At 41.0% G+C, this 24731-nt stretch overlaps 1 protein-coding gene across 1 annotated transcript in view; it reads right to left on the reverse strand.

Annotated features, from left to right (window-relative positions):
- Window positions 1–831: 831 nt before the first annotated feature.
- The window catches only part of CLIC4 (CLIC family member 4), a 62370-nt gene continuing 38470 nt past the window's right edge, over window positions 832–24731 (reverse strand). The window contains exons 3-6 of the mRNA XM_090058071.1: window positions 22584–22709; window positions 14226–14332; window positions 6489–6670; window positions 832–5102 (exon numbers count right to left, since the gene is read on the reverse strand). Of these exons, the coding sequence (XP_089914197.1) occupies window positions 4938–5102; window positions 6489–6670; window positions 14226–14332; window positions 22584–22709 (580 nt within the window). The 3' untranslated portion in view covers window positions 832–4937. The remainder of the gene's footprint in view (window positions 5103–6488; window positions 6671–14225; window positions 14333–22583; window positions 22710–24731) is intronic.

Genomic DNA, 24731 nt, shown 5'->3' on the forward strand with positions numbered 1-24731 from the left:
CTTAAGGAAGTCCTTCAGGGCCCTAACAAGACTCCTAAATCAAGCTTAACACATACATCATGTGTCCATGGTAATCCTGATGAAACAAAGCACTAATCAAGTTAGCCTAAGCTATTCTCTTCAAAAACTTCAGAGTGTTTGATGTTAAGTACCGACAGCACTATAGAGCAAAGAGCTGACATCCACCAAAAGCAAGAAGCACTTAACTCCAAGATAGAAATATTGTCAGGATAGGTTGAAAGGCAGAGGAATGTAGCTAAAATTCAGAATAAATATGACTAAGGCCCCAAATCCTAGCTTTTATGTAAAGAACTAGCCATCAGTTAAGAGTCAATACTAGACTTGATTCATTTTTCTCTTTTGTTGAAATACTCTGAAAAAATGACTTTTCGATCAAATTAAAGTTTCCTGGGAAATTTGAACTTTTTCTAAGAAAAGTTGGAAGCTAGCCATTTCATGTAGTAATAGTTTGTTTTTTAATATTTTTTGAAAACCAATGATTCTTAAGAGTAGACCTAAAATACATCAGTTTCTCTTTACAGAAAACTTAACAGTAAAATTCTAAAAAAAATGGATGCAAATGTGAAAAGCAGCATTTTCCAACCAATTCTACTCACTCTTTTAAATGGATATTATACCTACTTATACCAGTAGCAAAACCAAGAATTGTCTCAATCCCCCACTTCAACTGCAAAGCAGCAACAGCAGGGAGGTAGTGGGGTGAGGAGCTCTTGTATTCAAGTGTTTCATCATAATGCATGTGCTACAACATTATGGGATCTGTGCACACAAATGTTGGCCATTAAAAAAAGACAACAGCAAACTCTGCTCGATAGTGAAAATATAAATTTTATTTTTTTTTAAACAATAGCTGCCAGCAGTATATCAGTATACCTGTAAAAGATGTTCCAGAGGGTGAAAGATAAGCTTACTACAATAAATTTGTATCGACTCTTCAAGCATTTCCTCAATACAGCTCCAATTCCAGCTGTCCTGACCCTAGAGTTTATACTCTGTCCTGCTCCACCATTCCCCGTACACAAAATGTAACAATCAGTGACACAAAATCTTGATGGGTTTAAAGTGTTTTTAATTTGAGATAATGTCTAAATTGTGAAAATATTCATCTGACATATTTGAATAATGATCTGAACAGCATGCAAGTTGAAGCATGTAAATTGACTGTACTTAGCGAGCATTTGGTTCGCCTGGAGATAGGAATAAGAGGGTTTGGCTCAAGATATCTTTACTTCATTTGCCTGTGTTCCTTTGATATGAAAAACTAATCTGCTACTTCAGCATAAAAAGTTGATTAAAACTCTCTTCTTATCAAGGAACTACATGCAGTTCTTGTTCAATTGGTTTAAACATGCCCATTCCAGAAAAACACCAATTTTATGGGAAAATGTGAATGTGCAAACTACATGTCTATAGCATTCCATATGGGACATTCAGAGTGTCAGCAAACAATAGATGCACAGGAAAGTTTTGGAGTGCATGAAATCACTCAAAGAGTTCACATGCATCTTTTTCAACATGCAGTTCTGTACTACATAGGAAGCTTTCAAAAAGGCTTTGTTAAATGTGTGTAGTCTACACAATATCTGTTCGTTCACCAAAGAGGGTAGGGAGAAAACAGCAGGTTTCCTATTAATAAGGGTTATGGAACATGCATAATCATCTGTTTTAATGGGAGTATAAAATATTTTAGATTGAGAATGAAGTATTCAGCATGCCAATGCATGCAGCCAACTTACAAACTGGAATGCCTAGTCAAAAAACAGCAGTTACTCCTTCGAAGTTGTAGAGGGGGCTAGGAGCATCATTTAAAATTAAACAGGGGGCAGAGTGGTTGCTGATTAAAATGCAGTGAATTGTAACTTTCAAAGATCAGATTTGTAAACACACTGGCAGAAGCCAGGAATTTATACGGCTGTGAAAAGGCCTTTAAATACAGTGCTGATGATTTAAACCAGATTAAAATGACCAAACCAAAAAAACCCATCTAGCACAGGCAGCTAGCACTTCAATACACCACCCCTTAACACTGCACTGTTCTAACCTGAAGAGATCACGTCTGGAAGTTAAAGATGCTCCGTCTCCCATTAAATTCTTGGGTCTCTATGCTGAAGTCACCAACAAGCAGGCTGGTACTTGTGATGCACCATGACGTAGATATGCATCTACCAGGAAATTAGAAATGCAGCGAAGTCCTTTGTTACTACTAACCTGGTCCTTGCGTGAACTGGGCCTACAAGGGAAAGGGTCCCTGATGATCAATAACTCACTTCACTGTAATAAGAAATACATTAGTGAATGCCAAAGACAGCAAGAGCTTTAAAGCTGTTTCTAAGCTTTTAGCCATAACTTTTAAAATTAATTATAGTATATTATATTGGACATCCATAGTTTGAGGACTGACCACAAAGATTTGAGAAAAGTTATAAAGCATGGCTGGTTTATACTCTGACAAATTAGGCATGAAAACTGTACGTCTGATTTTAATTATGTGAGCACAATTAAAACAGCAAATGGATGGGATAACTGCATGAAAATGTGTTTTGTGATCATGTGCATATGCTTACCTGATGATATTAACTGTGTATATAACAAGTGCTAATTAGTTAGAAAACAGGGCCCAATCTCTTAATTAAGCTTTAAACAGTTTAAGATTACCACCTTGATTTAAGGCTCGCTCTGTACTAGATCACATCCACCTAAATCGCTTCACATTTTCCATTTTTAAAAACGATGACAAAAAGCACCCCATCAATAAGCTTCCATTCTGCTGTACATACCAGCTTGTTGTTTAAATATAAACCAACCCATATTTTAAACTGGCAAAATGAAAATCATTCCCTTCTCTGGATGTCACACTGGCAAACACTAAACCCCTAAAAAGGATTATTACTGCTGAAACAAACTTTATTCACGGTGCGAACGTGCAGTTAGGATACAATAAATCTAAAAAGGCTACAATTAAATTATTTCTACCCAGGCTGCTCTGTAGTATTTCCCTTCACATGCCTGAACACTTTTGTAATATACATAATAAAGTTTAAGCATATCAAATGTCTCTGACAAGACTGGTAACAACTCTGAGCTGTTACTGTATTGGAATTCTAGTCCTAGGAAGGCAAGACAAAGGCACCACAAGCCATGTATACAAATATGGAATTTTTACTCTATCACTTCCTATTTCAAGCTAACTTTATGAGTATATAAAGTAGCAAAAGCAGGATGCTTAGAAAAGTTCGGCTGTTTGTCATCAAGCCAGTGCTTACCAAAAAGTTAGTGTATAAAAGTAGGTTTATGTGAGCATTTTTATGTTATTGCAATATGTTAAATATTTCCAAAAAAAACATAGAAGGAATAGCACTTTCCAGACTTCTAAAATCAGTTAAATATAAAAAAAGTATCATTACAAAAAAATAGGCTTATCTCTCTAATGTTCTTTGGAGTAGTGTCTGTTGACCCTTTAAAAATAAGATAGTAGTTTATTACATGCATCAAAACCTTGTTTTAAACAGTTTTAAGCAAGAAAACTATTCCCCAGTTTAGAAAATCACTTTTTAAAAAAAATGCAGTGCTATTCCTCAGGTGTTGCTGGAGAAAGACTCAATGTATAGAAGTGCAATGATTAACGTTTATACAAAATCGCAGTCCAGGAACATAGGTCAGTGACAGTAAAGGGATAAGTCTAGGTGTAAGTTGCTGGAACTTTGTGCACCATTTCTTTTAAAAACTAAAATCAATAAAGGGTTTTTTCCCTTCAGAAAAAATGCATATTGTACATTAAGGCAAATATTTTTAAAGGTCACTTCAACAAGCTTCAGAAAAATTTCTAATACAGTTCCTAGCAAGATCCCTACTCTAACCGCTGCAATGGTTCAGTCTGGCCTTGCTAATCATTGCACTACTATTCATCACAAACAGAATCTATTTGTCCATTAGAAACGCAGAAGTTTACATAATTCATGAGAGCAGTTTTCCTAGGTAAATATTGCCTGAAAGGCTTGCACAGAACAAAAGGTTCTTAACTACTGAAAAGAAAGCCACTTGCAGTTCTTAAATGAACTGATAGCGAGTTCCTAGCTCTTTTGGTTTGCTAGTTAGAATAACATCCTGATCAACAGCTCAAAAATAAATTTTGAGCAGACACATTCAGGTCATCGCTGAGGAACAAGCCACTTCTAAAACTCATCCGGCTCCAGAAAGCCTGCAGATAAGCACAGTCAACTGCAGCAGAAGTGAGGCTCCCCTGGATAGTATCCAGACCTAGATCCGAACTCCCCGTAAGTGCAGGGCATTCAAATCCAGGGAGCCTGACTGGGTTCATTTACATGGTTTAATTTGACAGTTTAATTTTCCCCCCATTTGTTGAAAAACAGTTGTCAAGTTTCTGCAAAAGGCTCTTTTGAGTAATACGATCCCCTTGTATACAGCTGGGATAGACAAACAGGTACAGTTCAATATGCTGCAGACAAGATAAACAGTTATGAGAAGAACTTCTGAAAAGCAGTAAATTCCAAAATACATAAATATTCCTTGTACCATAAGAAAGAGCATCCTGAACCAATCAATAAACCCCAAAGTTTCTCTTCATAGGCAAGGACCAAATGTTTTCAAGTTCATCTACAATTAAATGAAATAAATGTAAGCAATGGGGCAAAAGTAATCCCTCACATGAGAGTCTCTAGTTATCCCAATGCAACATTAAATGAACTATTAATTTTCAGACTTGCTGCTGAAGAAAAACTAGCTTCAAAACTAAAAAGTTTGCAAAATTTAGGTAATTACTGTACCTGGTCTATCCGTCATAACTTTGAATAACCGCCAATTCATGCAAAATAAATTGCTATTTTATATGAAAAGAGCAGTCTGTTAGAAGCATTGTTATGGAATATGTAAGAAATCATCTCTCTTGCAAGTGCCATTTACTTAGTGAGTCTCTTGGCTACATCGCTGTAAGCTATTTCAATCTCTTTTTCTCCAGGACAAGTGTTGGTGAATTCATCCCTGCTGTAGGCATTGGTCAGGTATCTCCAAATTCCCATCATTTCCTTGGGAATATCAAAGTTGCGATATTTTTTGGCTACAACCTAAAACAAAAAGAGAGACAATGACTGCTTTACACCAGTTGTTCTATCCCTCATTTCACTTATGCTGTCATCTTCAGTAGAAATTAGTCTTACAGATGACCTTCCTTCCATTAATGATAATCAGGGTGAGTCATGACTGGTACTTCGGAATGTACCTAGCCCTGGTGACACTGTCCTCAGATAAACCAAGGGACCCAGTGAGAATTAACTAACACTGCAAATAACCCATTTCCACACAAAGGCATAAAAACTTAACCTGGGGCTCCATCTGCAGTATAACACTAATAAGGATAGTGAGAGAGGAGGAAATAAACCATAATAGTATAGAAAATGCTCATTTTCATTGAGCTATCCTGACATTGTTATGTACTTCTGGTAATAGCCATGGCACTTCTCTCTCTCTAGAGAGAAAAAAATGTCTAACTGAGCATGTGAAAAACTTGGTCATACAGTACACATCTGCCCCCTCATTCTCCCTGTACATCTTAAGATTTCCTTATTCTAAGATCAGTGTACTAAACTTTACCCTGACGCAGGCTGTAATATTGAGGTGGGGTTAGATATTAGAAAAACTCTCTCACCATCTCACTAGGAGGGCAGTAAAGAATGGAAGAGGTCACCCAGAGAGGTTTGTGGAATCTCCATGTTCGGAGGTTTTTAAAGACCCAGCTAGACAAAGCCCTGGCTGGGATGATCTAGTTGGGGCTGGTCCTGCTCTGAGCAGGGGTTTGACTAGATGCAACCTCCTGAGGTCCCTTCCAACCCTCATTTTCTATCAATCCATCTTCTCCTCCCTCATCTACTGTAACTGTAATGTCCATCAAAGTTTCAGAAGTCTCAAGGAGTCTCACTGAATTATTACAGAAAGCTACTAATACTCTTGCTACATTTAACATCTATACACATACATCCTCCATTTAATTTGTCCGCTGAAGTAGAATGGACTGCAGGAATTGTTGTTTGTTTTTAATCTTTCACATCTATGATTTGCTATGCAAAGAATCCAGAATTTGCTGCAAGGCTACAGTTCTCACATGTCCCTCCCCCACAAAGATGAGGGTTTGCAAACTAGCTGGAGAATATACAGCTGCAAAGAGATTTGCAGTGCTGAGGTGCTCTAGCAGTTTTCTGCTTTTACTTCAAAGTGCTCTATTTGTCCAACCAGCTGGAGCACAGCCACAGTCCCATGAAGTTGCACCCCTTGAACTAAAAGCCACAGCAATTAGCTGAGCAGCATGGTTCTTAATTCGGGGTGACTTGTTACAATTCAAGGAGGTAGTGAACCATCCCTATACAGAAAAATCCAGGTTCTTTGGTTTATTACACACCCGGTTTCAAGAGGAACTGAACCAACAGTTTGCAGCCCAGCCCATTAAAATCACTTACCTTGACGATGTGTAGTTTAGGCAGCAGGTTGCAGTCTGCTAATGTCATCTCATTGCCATCCAAAAACTTGCGAGAAGAAACAGTGATATCTTCCATACTGTTCTCATCTATCTCATCAGGAAGAGGAGAGTTCAGGTACTCATCCAGTTTTTGCAGAGTTTTCAAGAGACCACGCTCCAAGGCTGAAGGACAGGAATATAACTTTATGTAGAAACACAAAAAAAGTGCACAGGAAGTAGCAATACAATTTTCAGAGCTAGTTATAGATGAGGTGTTGGTAGCGATACAGGAAACACAGCTGTTCGTCTCCCTGATGCAGTATAAGGCAAGAGGACTGGCTATCTATTAAGCATCAGGGAAACATGCAGAACTACTAGGATTTTAAATCTCTTTTCTTAACAGTCCATACTTTCAAAAAAATTAAGTCAAGACTATATGTTAAGTACAAATACATACGTATAAAAGGAAAAAAAAACAAGTCTCCAACAAAGTCAGATATTTTACATCCTCATTCAGAACAGCACATCAGATACATTTTATACTTGCTTAATCCAGAGGTAGCCTTCTGTACCACTAAGGTTGCTTAAACATATTTGCATTGCTGTTGTAGTTGTAGCTGAGCCAGTATCTTGTAATGTGCCAAGTCATGGGTTTAACACAGGCAATGATTCTGCTCCCTCTGTAACTTCCTCTTCCTTCACAGTTGACAAAAACAGCCCTCTTCCTTTTCAAACATTTTTTCACTGACAAATTAGATTTAACTACAGACTATGTAAAGAACAGTGCTATAATTGTTTTGAACAACTTCTCTTTGCTCCACAGGTTTAACAGCTCTTTTCCCATTTTAAATGACCACATTCATTAACATAATGAGGTTAAATGAAAGCTGTTGTTCTAACTGGCATTTATCTTAAGCTGTATCCTAGACAGGAGTTAAGGGCAGCACCACTTCAACACTATTTCAATCTCTTGTGTCATTTGTGGCAAAGATGCTCTTAGAGTAGAATTTATGAAAGTTGATATGAAAACCAAACTGAAGTCTGTGCTAGCCACCATAATGGAATAAATTACAGTTCAAATAAATCTAATCTTAGAATATGTCTACATGGAAACAGGAAATAAAGTCAGTAAAAATGAATTGATATTGTTAAATTAGATTCAAATAAGATTCTCAAGTCTGCAGAAATTATTTTATTTAAAAAGTCATGTCTCTAATTATTTCAGTTCTTCATATAGACAAGCTAAATGAAAAGTAACTGCAACTGACTGTATCTAGCTTCAGCTGTATCATTCTTCCTCAGGTCAGGGAAGCTGTTTTGTACCTAAAACTCATCTAAGCTTCTCCCCCAACAACCAAGTTTATCCAACAAATGGTATTATGAACACATCTAGTTTCTCACATACTCCCTGAACCATTACAGCTTCAAGTCCTAATTTTTCAAGACACATTAATCAAAGGCAGCAGTAGAGGGCAGTATAGCCCACAAAACTAATCCAAAACTTAATTACAAAACACTAGGCCTTAGGGAAAGCTTACTTCTTCCAGAAATTGAAACATAGCAGGCAAATATTGGATGTGCATTTCTTAAGCTTTCCTCCCAATATATGCAGGATAAGACAACATTTCTACTTTATTTCACTTGAATGCTAAGGAAGTTCAGATAGAAAATTTGAGAAACTCGGGGCCACTGCTAGTTTAATGCAGTTAAATACAATGTAAATTCTCTAAAAGAGTGGTTTTCAACCTGTGGTTGACAGACCCCTGGGGGTCCCGCAGACTGTGTCTACAGGGTGCATAAAAGATGATTATGATCAATCACAAGTACGTGAACACCCACACACACAATTCAAAGGGGTCTGCATCTCCATTAGAAAATTTTAGGGGTCCACAAATGAAAAAAAGGTTGAAAACCACTGCTCTAGAATAAGTCAGTGCAGGTTACAGTAATTACTAAAAATCTTCTCCACCAGCCTGGTAAAGCTTCTATATTTTGTATAAAAATTTCAGCCCTTGATAGAAGTTAAAATTGGTGATGTGTACAGTCGCTTGGCAGGCAGTATTTTTAAGGAAAGCCTGACAGAAGAAGAACTGCTGTCTTACAACATACAAATAGTTTTATATGGTGCTGTAAAGAGAAGGGGGAAGAGGAAGAAAACAATGGCTCAAATAACACCCCACTCTGCAGGCATTTAAGGGCTGTTAGGTGATGATGCCATAACTAGACCTCTGGGTTTCATAGTTTCTAGGGTCAGAAGGGACCCGAGAAGATCATCTAGTCCGACCCCCTGCCATGGCAGGAAAGAGTACTGGGGTCAAACAACCCCAGCAAGGTGTACATCTAGCCTCCTCTTAAACACCCCCAGGGTAGGAGCCAGCACCACTTCTCTTGGAAGTTGGTTCCAGATCCTAGCTGCCCTGACCGTGAAGTCACACCTCCTGATATCTAGCCTAAGTCTCCCCTCTGCCAGCTTGCGACCATTATTCCTGGTCACTCCTGGCAGTGCTCGGGGGAACAGTGACTCCCCCAATGCCTGCTTGTCCCCCCTGACTAGTTTGTAACAGGCCACTAGATCCCTCCTCAGCCTTCTCTTGTGGAGGCTGAACAGGTTCAGGTCCCGTCGCCTCTCCTCATAGGGCCTGCCCTGCTGCCCCCGATCATGCGAGTGGCCTCCTCTAGGTTCTCAAGCCTTCTAAGGATTACACCAGTTTGTTGAAACATCTGGACATACAAGTAGTGAGTAAGCCTTGCGGAGAAATTTCACTGACACACAGACCTCTTCCAGGGATATCTGAAGATATTAGTCCTGCCAAACTTACCATCTGGCAATCATATGATTTTTGAAGATAGGGTTTTTTTTTCCCAAGAAGTCTACGTGTAAATGTTCCTTCCCCTCTTAAAAACTTGTTCTCTTTGTTAAAAATACAATACTTAAAGCAAGCTGTTTGATCATAGACCGCTGAAGGTTTCTCAAGTCCAGAAGCTATTACAGAAGTGGGAAAACAGTAGGTAAGTAAATGGTCAAGACCTGGCATTAAGACACCAGGAAAAGGAAAGAAGAGCAGCTAGATCTAATTATGACATTTTAAAATCATGCCACAATAAAGAAGTCATCTCACTTATTAGCAGTGGCTCCCTAGTCTGTGGGAAAAAAGTTGTAAAAATCTTATTCTTAACTGCTTTGCAAAAAGTTCAGATCAATTATTGTCATTTGTATTGTAAAAACTACTAGTATTAGAGATTCTTGAGAAGTATACTTGGGATGGGACTATCGTAATAAAACCAAAATTTAAAGGTGAAGACTGAAGAACAACAAATGCATTTCAGATGAAAGCAACTGAAATGAAAACAGCACTGTACAGTCAGGATTCACTTTACGAGTATTGAAATCCTTTTGGTTGACCACTGACCTTGAATTAAGTTACTTTAAAGTATGTTAAAGCAGTCCATAAACCTACAGCAAAATCCATCAAGGGATTGCTACAAAGTGGAACAGAACTGTCCCGAACATTTTCTTGAACAGAGCTATTATAATAGGTTCCCGGCCCCACAAGGCAGCCAGTTGCTTGGCAACTGGGAATTCTTATTTACCAATAAGTAATTTAATCCAAAAGTCTATACATTATGAATTCAACAATCCATTGTGCCTTTAGTCTAGATTGGTTATGTCATTTTGAGGTCTGAGATTAGAGAGTTATTCTTGGCAGTGTCAATACAAGAGAAAAGGGTATAAGATGTTTTTAGTAAAACTTACATTTAAACAGCAGTACATTTTTATTCTAAATTGAAGCAGTCAGATTATCAGTTAATTTAGATGGACTTCTGTTTATTAGACTACAAGCTAAAACACACTTCAAAATCTAATCAAGGTCTCCTAGATTATTAATCATACCCACCATCAAAATTGCTCTTTAGCAGCTTCATTTTAATCATGGATTTGCTGTACCCACTGAACACAAATGCTATCTGGGTGACACCTCCCAAAAGGCAGAGCCAGCCTTTGACTATATATTACAGTGTCATTATGCGATACACTGGAAAGTACATCCTAAAAACCAAGCTCAATTTTTACATTAAAACTATCCTGATAGTTAAAGACATATCACTAAAAAAAGCTAGATGCAGTAAAGTGTACAAGTATATCAATCAGAAAAAAATAACTGTAAATGACTATTACATAACTGCTTGTTAATGTAATAGCATATAGAGCATTAGAGTGTGAGCAAGTATTTAACTAGCCTAAAGCCTTGCCCATTTGAAATTGGTATTTGCATTTGTATTCTTTTTACTTGTTCTTTACAACTAGAGGGTATGTCTGCAGTCTTCACCAAAAACAGACATTAAACTTTGCTTCAACTGCAGAGAATGCAAGCTAGTTTTACAAGCCTTGAACGGGAAGTGGTTACCTGTACGATTTTAAAGAACATGCTTGATCTTTGTAAGGCAAGATACCAATATAGATGGCAGATGCCTATATTTGCCAGGCAGCAGATTACATTAGACCTAGTTCCAGGGAAAATGCATCTTTTCATAGTAAGTAGGGTCAGAAAGGACCCGAGCAGAACATCAAGTCTGACCCCCTGCTTTGGCAGGAAAAAGTACTGGGGTCAAACAACCCCAGCAAGGTGTTCATCTAGCCTCCTCTTAAAGGCCCCCAGGGTAGGAGCTAGCACCACTTCTCTTGGAAGTTGGTTCCAGACCCTAGCCGCCCTGACCACGAAGTCGCGCCTCCTGATGTCTAGCCTGAATCTACCCTCTGCTAGCTTGTGACCCACATTCCTGGTCACTCCTGGCAGTACTCAGGGAAACAGGGACTCCCCCAATGCCCACTGGTCCCCTCAGACTACTTTGTAATGGGCCACTAGATCCCCCCTCAGCCTTCTCTTGTGGAGGCTGAACAGGTTCAGGTCCCGTCGCCTCTCCTCGTAGGGCCTGCCCTGCTGTCCCCTGATCATGCGAGTGGCCTCCTCTGGACCCTCTCCATGCTGTCCACATCCCTCCTGAAGTGCAGCGCCCAGAACTGGACGCAGTACTCCAGCTGCGGCCTGACACGTGTCGCATAGAGGAGGAGGATCACCTCCCTGGCCCTGCTCGAGATGCATCTGTGGATGCATGACAAGGTGCGGTTGGCCTTCCTGACTGCATCCCCACACTGCCGGCCCATGTTCATCTTGGCATCAGTAACAACTCCAAGATCCTTTTCCGCCTCTGCACTGCCGAGAAGGGAGTTCCCCAGCCTGTAGGTCTGCTGCTGGTTCTTCCTCCCTAGGTGCAGCACCTTGCAGCAACTTGAAACCCATCCTGTTCTCATCCGTCCACCCCTGTAACCTGTCTAGGTCTGATTGCAACCTATTCCTCCCTTCTAACGTGCCCACATCCCCCCACATCTTAGTGTCATCAGCAAGTTTTAACAGGGTGCTTTTTATCCCCTTGCCCAAGTTGCTGATGAAGATGTTGAACAGTGCGGGCCCCAGGACCGAGCCCTGGAGGACCCAGCCCTGGAGGACCCCACTGCCCACATCCCTCCAGGCTGAAAATGACCCGTCCACCACCGCTCTCTGGGTGCGGCCCTCCAGCCAGTTAGTGACCCAGTTGACTGTGCAAGTATTGACACCACAGTCCCCTAGTTTAACAAGGATGGGGTGAGAGAGTGTGTTGAAGGCCTTCCTAAAGTCCAGAAAGACTATGTCCACTGCTACCCCTGCATCTGAGGATTTGGTGAGAAGACCATCAGGTTGGTCTGACAGGACCTACCTCCAATGAACCCGTGTTGGTTGCCCCTAAGCATGATCTCCCCCCCCCCCCCGGCCCCTCGCGGACATGCGCCAGGATAATTCTCTCAAAAAGCTTACCCAGGATCAAGGTAAGACTAACTGGCCTATAGTTTCCTGGGTCCTCCTCACAGAAACAAAAGGTTGAGACAAGTAGCAGCAAGATCTATAGCTATCTAAACAAAACAGAGAATGGCTGTGTACTTACAAATATCTGAAAAATGGTGTAAAAAAAGTTCATTCAAATCCTTTGCATAAGGAACAGTCTATTCCTCCAAGTCTTAAAGTGCTACCTGATTTCCAGATACACAAATTAAAACTAGAAGCATGCCGAAGTGGTGGGTGGGGAAAGGATGGCAGGCAAATTCAGAGAGTCTGAGATGACTCAGTCACTTGGAGACTGCACAAAGCTCCAAGTCATTGCTCATTCACAGGACGAGCTTACTTCCCCAGAAAGTTAAATTAAAACTGAGTTTTTATACAGAATTACTTAGCAGCACTTTCACAGCAAATCACTTTCCATCTGCATTCCTCAACAGGAGTTACTAATGCTGTTCAGGTCAGTTTTTCATGGTTTTTTAAGCATACACTTATACTGTTTTAATTTTTTTTTTTAAAATCTGTCCTCAGATGCACATACCTTACACTGAGTTTTCAGAAGTGCTGAAAATTAACAACTCTGGACAAAAGTGAGATACAATTACTCTGCACCTCCAAAAATGTAGAGGATCAACTCCCAAAGGGGAAACCCAGAAGTAGATGGTCAGGGGGGCACTTCATCTAAGTGTGCAGAACATATCAGCATAAGCATGTCTACAAAAGGAAGGACTTTCTCAAACATTTTAAAAAAGGAGGGGACCAGCTTACCAAAACTCTAACTTACTCCAGAAAATGAAACACGGTATTGTACATGAGCCAATTCACAGCAAGTCCCAGGCCACAGCTAGACCATAAACTGTTTTTACCTAACCAGGGTACCCTCAGATACGCTACACTGCTTTCTGCAGGAGCTACCTCCGAACTGGGAGCAGCACAGCTGTGCCTGCATGGGGCCGAGCATGGGTTTAAAAAAGATGATCGCTAGTATCAATTACCTGTCCAAAGCCCTAAGCACACTGCTGCAATGTTTGCAGAACTGGAAGCAAGCTGCATGGAGCACTGCAGGGTCCGAGGGCTCTGCTACCACACATGATAAGTCTGCAGCCTAGACTTCACCTCAGTGAGGCCATGTGGATAAGGGAAAGACCGGGGGCCACATCCCCTTTAACCACCCCAAGATTTACAACACTTCACTGGACAGCCTGCCTGCTCTGGCTCTCTCAAGGCAGACTGAGAAGTACTGGCTCGGAATTCACTGACCCAAAACATAAAAAGCTCCCTGATGTCTGGAAGGAAAATTGTATTAAAACCATTTAAGTCATAGCCTGCTGTTACAAACTCCCTTCTGTTTTACAACCCTTAACGCACCTATAATTAGTAACCCAGGGTCATTAATAGTATCAGCTGTAACACGTGAAGGACATGTAGCACACTCCCATTCAGCAGAGCTATGAAATTGGTCCAAAGCACAGTTGATATTGCTTGTTCCCAAGAAGGAAAACGAGGCAAGGTGAAGAAGTACCATCCTCTCTTGCATGCCTAGCCTTAAGAGCTGCATCGTCCGCACTTTTGTCTGCCTAAAAGTGTCTCTATAGCTTTAATATGCCTGCCTTATATGATCTAGGCATCTCCTGCCTTCATAAAGCAGAATCAGATCAAGATTAAGGAAGTTACTTGTAGGCATCAATGATGTTGCCTGTACACAAAAACTGTAGCATACCTGGTTTTGCCTTGTAGAAACAATTACTCTGCAAATAAACTGAACACACACAGTAAAGTAGGAGCGAACAAGGAAAAACTGCTATTGCTGTACCCACCATTCAATGAAATACCAAAACACTAGAGATTACAGGACCAAAGTATCCTACCTTCATTAGTTTCTGGTCTGGAATTCTTGATAAATGCAGAAAATTTGGCAAAGATGTCCATTCCTGCAGTGTTCGATTCTGGGTGTTTTGGTGAAAGCTTTAAGTACCTAATCAGAAAACACACTCTGGTTTATGGACAAGTTTTATCATGATAAACCTACAGCAACACTCAAATGCGACTGGCAGTACACTCATTAGCATTAAGCCACAAAAAGAAGAAGTCTTATAAATCCTACATAGGCTCTCTGTCCTGGTTGCATGTTATAAATCATCCATTTTTCATTAGCAATCAATTCTGAAAGCAGTAAGAAGTCACTGGGTACACTGTTTGGCTCTGAGTGACAAATGTCAAATAGTTTAGGACCAAAAAAGTTTAGGTTTCCAAAACCCTCCTCAAAACCTGGGTTTCTTGAAACACACCAGTAGACCACACCAATTTAAAACTATTTCATAGATTTCATAGACATTAGGGCTGGAAGGGACCTCGGGAGATCATCGAGTCCAGCCCCCTGCCCAAAGGGCAGGAAGTCAGCTGGGGTCATAGGATCCCAGCAAGATAAGCATCCAATTTACTCCTGAAGGTGTTCAATGTAGGCGCTTGAACCACCTCCGCTGGCAGACTGTTCCAGACCTTGGGGGCTCGGACAGGAAAGAAATTCTTCCTTATGTCCAGCCTGAAACGGTCTTGCAGGAGTTTGTGACTGTTCGACCTCGTCATCCCATGGGGCGCTCTGGTGAACAGACGTTCCCCCAGATCCTGGTGGTCACCCCTGAGAAACTTATAGGTGGTCATCAGATCACCCCTGAGCCTGCGCTTTTCCAGGCTAAAGAGTCCCATGGCTCTCAGCCTGTCATCGTAAGATCTGTTTTCCTGACCTCTGATCATGCGCGTGGCTCTCCTCTGGACTCTCTCAAGCTTCTCCACATCCTTTTTGAATTGTGGAGCCCAAAACTGGACGCAGTACTCCAGCTGCAGCCTCACCAAGGCCGAGTACAAGGGGAGAATGACGTCCCGGGATTTGCTCGAGAAGCATCTATGGATGCACGCCAGCATTTTGGTCACTTTACTAGCCGCAGCATCGCATTGGAGGCTCATGTTCATCTTGTGGTCAATGATGACCCCCAAGTCTTTTTCTTCTGTAGCGCTAACCAACGTAGCACTGCCGAGCCTATAAGGGTGCTGCAGGTTTTTCCTCCCAAGGTGGAGAACCTTGCATTTTTCGGTGTTAAACACCATGAGGTTCTCGCCTGCCCATTTGCTGAGCTTGTCCAGGTCAGCCTGGATCACCCGCCTATCTTCTGGCGTGGATGCTTTGCCCCAAAGTTTGGTGTCATCGGCGAACTTGGCCAGTCCACTCCTGACTCCAATGTCCACATCATTAATGAATATGTTGAACAGTATGGGTCCCAGGACAGAGCCTTGAGGGACCCCACTGGTCACAGGGCACCACGATGAGTGACTGCCATCAATCACAACCCTCTGGGTCTGACCACGAAGCCAATTTCCCAGCCAGCGGATCGTGGTGGAGCCAAAGCCACAACTGGGCAGTTTAGCCAAGAGGTGATCATGGGATACCAGATCAAAAGCTTTTTTGAAGTCAAGATATATGACATCAATCTCTTCTCCCTTGTCCAGGTGATAGGTCACCTGGTCATAAAAGGAAATGAGATTGGTCAAACAAGACCTACCCGCAACAAACCCATGCTGGCTATCCCTTAGGATGTTAGCCTAGGCCAGTCCCTCAAGGATGGCCTCCTTAATAAACTTTTCTAAGATCTTCCCCAGGATAGAAGTCAGGCTAATGGGCCTGTAGTTAGCCGGATCCACTCTCCTCCCTTTCTTGAAGATCAGCACCACATTGGCCTTCTTCCAGTCTTCGGGCACTACACCAGAGCGCCAGGAGTTTTCAAAGATCCGTGCCAGGGGCTGGGCTATGACGCTCGCCAGCTCCTTGAGTACCCTGGGGTGCAGGTTGTCAGGGCCAGCTGACTTGAAGGTATCCAGCTTCTCAAGGTGTTCCTTCACGAGGTCAGCATTGATGGAGGGTAGGGGATCCCCCCTCACCCAGATTTCCCTGTCCCATAGCAGGCATGGGCATCCCGTGTGACTGATGAAAGACTGACGCAAAGTACCTATTTAATAGGTTGGCTTTTTCCTGGGCGTCAGTTGTCAGTTGCCCCATCTGGTTTAGCAGGGGTCCAACATTGCTCTTGCTTTTCCTCCGGCTCCCCACATATCTGAAAAAGGACTTTTTGTTGTCCTTGATGCCTGAAGCTAGTTGGAGTTCAGTTGCAGCCTTGGCTTTCCTGGTTTGCTCTCAATCTTGTTAGACTCAAGAAAGCCCTCAGAAACTGTGAGCCCTTAAGTTTTCACTTATTTGTTGAGCAAGGAAACATGAGATCAATTCTTGTTGCAAAGACCCCAGTACTCTTTCCTGCCATGGCAGGGGGTCAGACTAGATGATCTATTCAGGTCCCTTCCGACCCTAGAAACTATGAAACATGGCAAGCCCACAGCCAGGTGGAAAGTTTGGCATTCTGGATTCCTTTCTGAAGTCTCTGGGTTGATTTTGTGAATCCTGTGGAATGCTGGTTGAGAATCACCAGTTTATACACTGATGACACTGCAGACCACAAGAGCCAGAAAATAAGAACGGCCAAAAGTGAAATGGACTTGTTTTGTACTTTTGGTACAGCTTAATGATCTGTGTAGACTGAATGGTATCAGGATTGAAGCAATGCATTTTTTTTTAAATCACTTCCAACAACCTAAGAAGATATCAGAAATATGTGCAAGGAATTTAAAAACAAAATTACAGTTAAGCTAAAGGACATTTTAAGCGTACTTAAGTTATTTCAATGCGTCTGAACTATATACAACGTGAGCCAGGATCTCTGGAATTCTGTAGCACTTCAGTGCTTATTGCTGCGATAAGAATTACCAGAGGAAAGTCAAATCCTGCTCAAGGACATGAAATAAACACTTAACAGCACAATATGGGTATTCAGTTACACTGGGATTTAAGGGCACAGCTAGAAGTTCTGGATTGGCTATGCATTGTAGTTACATACTCAATGTATTCAGTATTTTATTTACAAATTCTTGAAGATTAGGAGACTAAAATTTCAAGTTAAACTTATTTATAAAGTTAATTTGCAGCAAAAGAAAACAAAAGAAAAACACCCTTTATTGACATTTCCACTACCTATTGCTCTTTTTGTGAAGCAAAGATGTTTTTAAAAACTTCTTATCACTATGTAAACTGGATTAGTGGATCAAATATAATTGGTATGTCTATAGATCAACTAAGACCAGTGCATATTCTTGTCTAGTTAGCGACAAACAAATGTGTGCTTGTTTCTAGGGTAGACCAGTTAGTTGCCCCAATTTTGCTAGAGTATTTTTAACAGTATATCTGATGCCTGCAGGTACAAGTTCATATTTTACATAAAACTGTCTCCACAAACTGGGCTGTGTTCCTTCCTGTGCTCCCTTTACTTATATGCACCTTCACCAGTTATACAACTGTAACTATAAAATTCAGTCTAATATTAAGGAGAAGTCATCACAATACTACACACTTTATGCCACCATTTTCATTCTCTCTCTAGGTATAGAGATACCCACAATTTCAGACAGAGCCCTTGCTATAGAATATTCTGTTGAGTACAGCAAGATATACTTAAGGCAGTAAAATAAATTTCATAGGTTACCGAAAGAAAGAGATATCCACAAACAAAAGAAAAGCAACGATCACTGTAGCTATCTGAAATTTTTCCCCAAAAAACAAGCAGTGGCAGACCACTTAAGTCAGAAATATTATGGTCTTCTTGCAGATGGTACTAGTTTAAATCTTGTGTATTCCATGAAGTAATTAAGTTAAGACACGACAGTGTCAGGAGCACACAAATCTCCTCTGGTTGAGAAAATGAAGAAAAAAAAAAATCAAGACTGAATTGGATGTTTGAACACTTCAGTTTTCATCCTTAGGAAGTCCTTACTTCCTATATGCTGACTAGGTTGAAGGATTGTGCTTTCAATTTCCACCCCAGCCCCCCCAAAAAATCACATAAAAAACAAAAATAAAAAACCCACAGATTTATTCATATTCTGTATAAAACTTTTCTGCTACCTGCTAGACTATACGAACATTAAAAATGCTTCAGATTTTCCATGTCTGTCCCTTCACACTATGCAACTTTAATTGACTGAGCCTCAATTTAAATTGCCAGAAGCTCAGGCCAGATCATGTGTTACATACCTCAAAGCTTGAAGGTGTCACAGCAGAGTTTTTGATTTACCCCCTACAAACAAATGACTCGTTTCTAGAAATGTAAACTGGATTTTGAACACTCAGCTGGCAGGCAGGCTCCATGGTTTGACAGACATCTTTAACTAACTAACTGATCTTCTGTAATATTCCATGTAACAGCTTGAAATGTGAATGTTAAGTAAATAAAGCTCTTATAGTATTAGATAGACAAGGCACAGGGAAGGTTTACAATGAAATCCAAACATTTATTTTAAAGAACAGTCCTGCTTTCCGATCAATAAGAGGGCTTTACTTGCCTAGAGTAACTGATAACTGGTCAATCTTGTTGGGCCTCTTTGTGTTCAGATGACCTACGACAAGGGCTGTTTTCTATTCAAAGAACAGTTTAAGGTAGATCGAAATATTTGATGTAATAGCTTTCAAATTAAAGAAATATTTTTTCGTAGCCTTAACTTTCTGACTTCTGCTTACATAAAATAAAATAACTCTTATACTCCTACACAATCAAAGCATCTGTCACCCTGAGGAATATTTAAAATATTGTTAGTTCAAACAATCTTTAAAGGCTTGTTTCAGAAGGAGAGAAAAGCAGTGAGACTAGATCTCATGAACAACAGAATATGCATCAGGCTTAATACATTTTCTATTTGTCCAGTTCTGTGTAATCCTACTTCTAAACCTCAAACTACTCCATTGAGGAAAGAAAAACATTATCATTTCTCCTCACGCTTTCTGGAGCGAGCCTATAAATCAAGCATATTGTGCTTGTAACAGCATAGGGAGAATACAGGAGAAAGCTGCCTTTTTTATCACTGCAATGCAGTGCTCAATGAGTGGAGAATTGGGCTCCGCACACAATAGAGTGTAACTGTAGTCAAGCATGTGCCATTTGCTTTGCTCTATTTCTCTTGCTTGTTCAAGGAAAAGATTAAACTCCCCCCCCCCCAATAAACATGCAACAAAGCTACTTGTCCTGGAAGGTAAGTGGTCATTGATCCAAAGTCCACTAAAAAAGGAAGAAAAAATGGTAATATCTAGAAACACTTCCTCATAAGAGAAATAGCTCAGCTAGCCAGAGACCAAGCATGTCTGAGCACTGACAGCCTGCTAGAGAGAGGGGAAGTCAGGAGCTTGTAGGATACCTGACACCATTTTCTGCTCTTGCACTAGATGATCTCAAATTCAGGCAGTTTGTGCGTCTTTCTACAATCTCCATAGTTTTAAGGCTCAAATCACAGCCTCACAGAGACAGTACATTTGCAGCAGGGGCATATTATTGGGCATGCGTGAACACACATGATATTTTGCAACAGCCAGCTACTGCCAACTTCCATGTCATTGATTCTTAATGTATGCAATGATTTCCCCTCTTTCACTGCTCTGTTATTTATTTTTTCATTCATTTTTACAGGCAGGAAAATAAGAAAGCATGATGGAAAGTTTCATAATGCAAAAATGTATAAGCCACCAATGCTTCAAATAAGGTCAATACATTGTTTTAACCCACATCAGCTTACTTTTAGAATTGCTGCAAACACAAATCTTGGGATGAACACTAGCAGATCAGCTTAAAATTACTTCACTGATATATAGACACACTTTCATTGCCCAGACAGTTTCTCTCTTATTGGCATATAGCTTGGGCACATTGACCCCAATCACCAAAACTGAAAGTTCTATAGCCACAAATACATAATTATAAATAATGGTATCAGTTATAAATAATCTCTAACCTATTTTACATACTACATTCTTCCTAATTAAATGGATTTCATAGAAATATATATTTTTTGGCCTAAAATATTTAAGACTTTAGTTCATGTTGCCACGACTTGAACACCAGTAAACTGGCATGGAGAAAAAAACCCTTATTAGTACACAATACTGTACTGCTGCTGGCCCTGGGTAGGACTGTAAACTGCATCTGACTGAGGGCCTGGTGGCAATGTGGTGGGACTACTGGTGGTAGGGCAGCTCCTATAAAATGCCACAATGTTGCAACTTCCAGAGTAACGTGAGTATAGGGCACCAGCCCCCACTGCCTCGTGGGTAGTCTTTGTTTGAAGTAAGGCTAAGGTACACCACCCCAAGAGAAATGCATCCTTGCTGAGGCATAGGGCAGTCCGCAGTAGCTCCAATCTGTTGCTCTTTGGCAGTGGTTACAACCATCGAGGCACTGAATGCCTGGACTCTGTCTCGGTGGTCAGAAGTGGGGATGGTGCGTCTAGGGCAGCCTCTACTCCTCCATACTCTTGCCTAGGCGCACGTGCTGAAGGCCTTGGTATGATGTTTGCAGGACTCCACAAGGGGAATAAGGAACCAGAGGCAGCTACTAAGGTGTCCAAGCAGCCCTATTCAGGGATGGCCTGCTTGCCCTTCTTGAGGAAGACCCTAGAAAACAACCCAATCTATCCTGCCGAAACTGAAATAAAATGACTTGCATTCTAGAAATTCTGAGACAGCATATGGATCTATGAAACTTGTAACAAGCTGCATCATTCTCAAATTGGGCTTGTTAGTCACAAGAAAAGTCATCAGGCATCTGACTGGACCTCTTAACAGGTACACAGTATTCCAGAAGATCAGTGGCTGGTTATATACTACTGTAGAAAGCTTACTCTCAAATAGAAACTAGAAAGTTAAAGCAACTCAAATCCAAGATGAGGTTCATAGATTCACAGATGCTAGGGTCGGAAGGGAACTCAACAGATTGAGTCCGACCCCCTGCCTATGTAGGAAAGACTGCTGGCATCACATGACCCCAGCCTTCTCTTAAAGACCTCCAAGGTAGGGAAGAGCACCAGCTCCCTTGGAAGCCCATTCCAAATTTTGGCCACCCTTACTGTGAAGAAGTTTTCCCCCTGATATCCAGCCTAAATCTGCTCTCAATCAGTTTGTGACCATTGTTCCTTGTTACCCCAAGGTGTCCTGGTGAACAGAGCATCTCTGATCCCTTGCTGCGTTCCCCTAATGAATTTGTAGGCAGCCACAAGATCACCTCTCAGCCTTCTCTTGCAGGGACCTAAACCTCTTCAGCCTCTCAGTCTCTCCTCCTAGGGCTTGTCCTGTAAGCCCCTAACCATAAGAGTGGCCCTCTTCTGGACCCTCTCGAGTTCATCAACATCTTTCTTGAAGTACAGCACCCAAAACTGGACGCAGTACTCCAACTGTGGTCTGACCAATGCCACATAAAAGGGGAAGTATCACCTCTTTGGTTCTATTTGTCATGCATCTGCTGATGCATGCTAAACTGCGGTTAGCTTTGCTGATGATTTCATCACACTGACAACTCATATTCATCCTGGAGTCCACTATGACTCCAAGATCCCTTTCCGCTTCTGTGCTGCTGACAGGGTCACTTCCCAGTCAGTAGGTGCACTGGATATTTTTGCACCCTAGGTGCAGCACTCTGCACGAGTCCTTGTTGTATTGCATCCTACTGTGTACTGCCCACTTTTCTAACCTGTCCAGGTTGCCCTGCAATCGTTCCCTACCTTCCAGAGTGTGCACTTCACCCCACAATTTAGTATCATCCGCAAACTTGGACAGAGTACACTTCACACCCACATCCAAGTCACTGATGAAGATATTGAAGAGTACAGGTCCAAGGACCGAACCCTGCAGGACCCCCCTACCCACATCCTTCCAGGTCGATACTGCCCTGTCTGCTATCACCCTCTGGGTGTGACCTCTAAGCCAATTTGCCACCCACCAGACTGTGTAAACATCTGTGTCACAGCTTCCTAATTTATTCATGAGAATGGGATAAGATATTGCATTGAAGGCCTTGCCAAAATCCAAGAAAACAACATTCACCTCTACTCCTGCATCTAAGCATTTTGTGACCCCATCATAAAACAAAAATAGATTGGTCAGGCATGATCTATCTGCTACGAATTCATGCTGGTTGCTCTGCTGCATTATTTTTCCTGCTGGACTCCCACAAATATCTTCCTTCATAATCTTTTCAAAGAACTGTCCAAGGATGGAGGCGAGACTGTTGGAGGTTAGATATTCTGAAAGACCTTAGTTACTAAATAACCAAGTTTGCAAATGCAAATATATTCTTGCCTGAAAAACTTACTTGGGTGGACTCAAGACTTCTTCAAGGAACTCTTCAATTTTGTTCACATCTGTTTTCACTTCACCATTGTAAGTAATAAAGGGTGGATGCGTCCCTGGAGCCAGGTTCTGAAGATCTGCTGGTTTCCTAAAGTGCAATACAAAAACATGGTACACAACACCGTAAAAGAAGCAGGTCAGCACGGGCATCACTTTGATTAGAGAGGTACTGCTCTTTGCATACCACTTTTGACCCTCCAGAGTTAAGTCAGGTGCAATAGTGATTCAAGAAAGCATCTCTGTAGGAGAGAAAGTTCAATTACTTGCAATTTTTTTTTTTTTTTTTTAAAGGAGAGGAGTAGCTAGCTTTTTTTTTTTTTTTTTTTTTTTAAGAAGTGTATTAAATTAGCTCTTTTAAAAATTTATTCAAAATTTGGGTTTAAATCTTAATTAGAATTCTGGCTTGGGAATACTATCACATAGTTAACTTGAGAGCTTTAAAGACAGTAATTTCCTTCCTCCCCTCCATTTCGGTTTCATCTTCAACATACACCGACACATGCAGCAACCTGAATGGAACCTGAGGTCATCCATTAATATGCCTACCTCTCCACACCCAAGTTCCTCTGAAGTAAATGAGCTAACAAAAAAACCCACTCAAACATGTAATACACGTGCCGTTTTGTGGCAAACAGCCCCACCCACCCCCTGCCAAACATGGGAAAAGTGCAATAAAATAGTTATTTTACAGTTACAAGATGAGCTTTCAAGTAAGTACCGATAAAAATAAAGTCCTTTTCATGGCAGGGGAGAAAACATAATATAATCATAAATATCTGGATTCAAAGTTAAGGACAGCACTAAGTTGTCTGCTTAGTTTCACCAAAACTAATGCTGGCTTTCTACCTGCAGTAACCCCCTTCAGACGGTAATCCTAATCCTGCTGAACGGTCTATTTCATAGACACTTGGCTGCTGCTCTCTTTCCTTCAGTTTAGCTGGGTCTTGATCCAGTGGTGACATGGCAGACATTCGTCTATCTCACATGCGTATACACCCACTTGCATTCATTCCATCTTACACAATTTATTAATTTCACTATAATATGTGCTTGCACATCTGCCATTTCATTTGATCATTTAAACACAATGAAACAAAGGAACATTCAATCCTAGAGGACAGAAGTTGAGAAGTTCAGGAAGGGCATTGTTGAATTGCTGGATAACGCAAGGCATGCCGGTTTGTTACTACCTATACTAACCCCAAGAGTCTTCTAAAAATAGCCCCCCCTCAAAATTCGCTCCTATAAGTTCCCATGAAATTTGTTACCTCTGTGCCTGTGACGGTCTTAACTCAAACCAGAACAGGAATTGCAATTTTACACGTCAACTCCTCAGTGGCAGGATTATTTTCTATTACCAGACTGATGAAACCAGTGAATCTTTATAGTCAAGACTTTCTCTGCAAAGCATGAACAGGGATTTCTCAGGGATTATATCCATGCTATAGGTGGCTTGGGGTAGAATGTACAGACCAGTTCCAAGACATGCCCTGTCCACACAGGTAAGAGAAGTTATGCTAGCAGCAATACATACATAAAAACAAACCACTCAAGTGGTGTGAAAGCACAGACTTACTTGTGGATAACACCTTTAAACGTGGTTAATTTGTAACTGTACACTAAGATTGGTTAGTCCTGCAGGACTCTGAATCAAGTGTAAATTCCTAAAGGATTAAAACCATGTTGGATTTCATTCCATGACCACAGCTTGAGCCCCTTACCAGAGGAAATAGTAATATTGATAAGACAAGCTCCTACACTTTGGCTGACCAACAAAAGATAACATACATGTAAGCTACAAGCATTCCTATAACAGTTGCAATTAGCTGGAAGTACATACAGAACTGAACTGAAAAGCTTGACACTTAGTGCTCAAGCACCTTTGTATTAATAGTAAGACCACTTTTAGTCTGGTGGTAGCTTACAAAACAGTGGCAGAAGTCAGATGTTGAAGTCAAAGCGTGGAAATTAATTCAACTCCAGTTTTCCAAGTAGTTTGTTGACCGCATTGCATCACTAACTTTGGTCCTCTCCCTTATATTTTAAGCACAATTTTTCTTTCATAATTGGTGCTCCAAGTCAGCCATACAAGTCCAGTTTAACCATCATT

The sequence above is a fragment of the Crocodylus siamensis genome, chromosome 7, assembly GCF_052110815.1.
Source record: "Crocodylus siamensis isolate JL-2025a chromosome 7, ASM5211081v1, whole genome shotgun sequence".
In the NCBI taxonomy this organism is placed as follows: domain Eukaryota; kingdom Metazoa; phylum Chordata; order Crocodylia; family Crocodylidae; genus Crocodylus; species Crocodylus siamensis.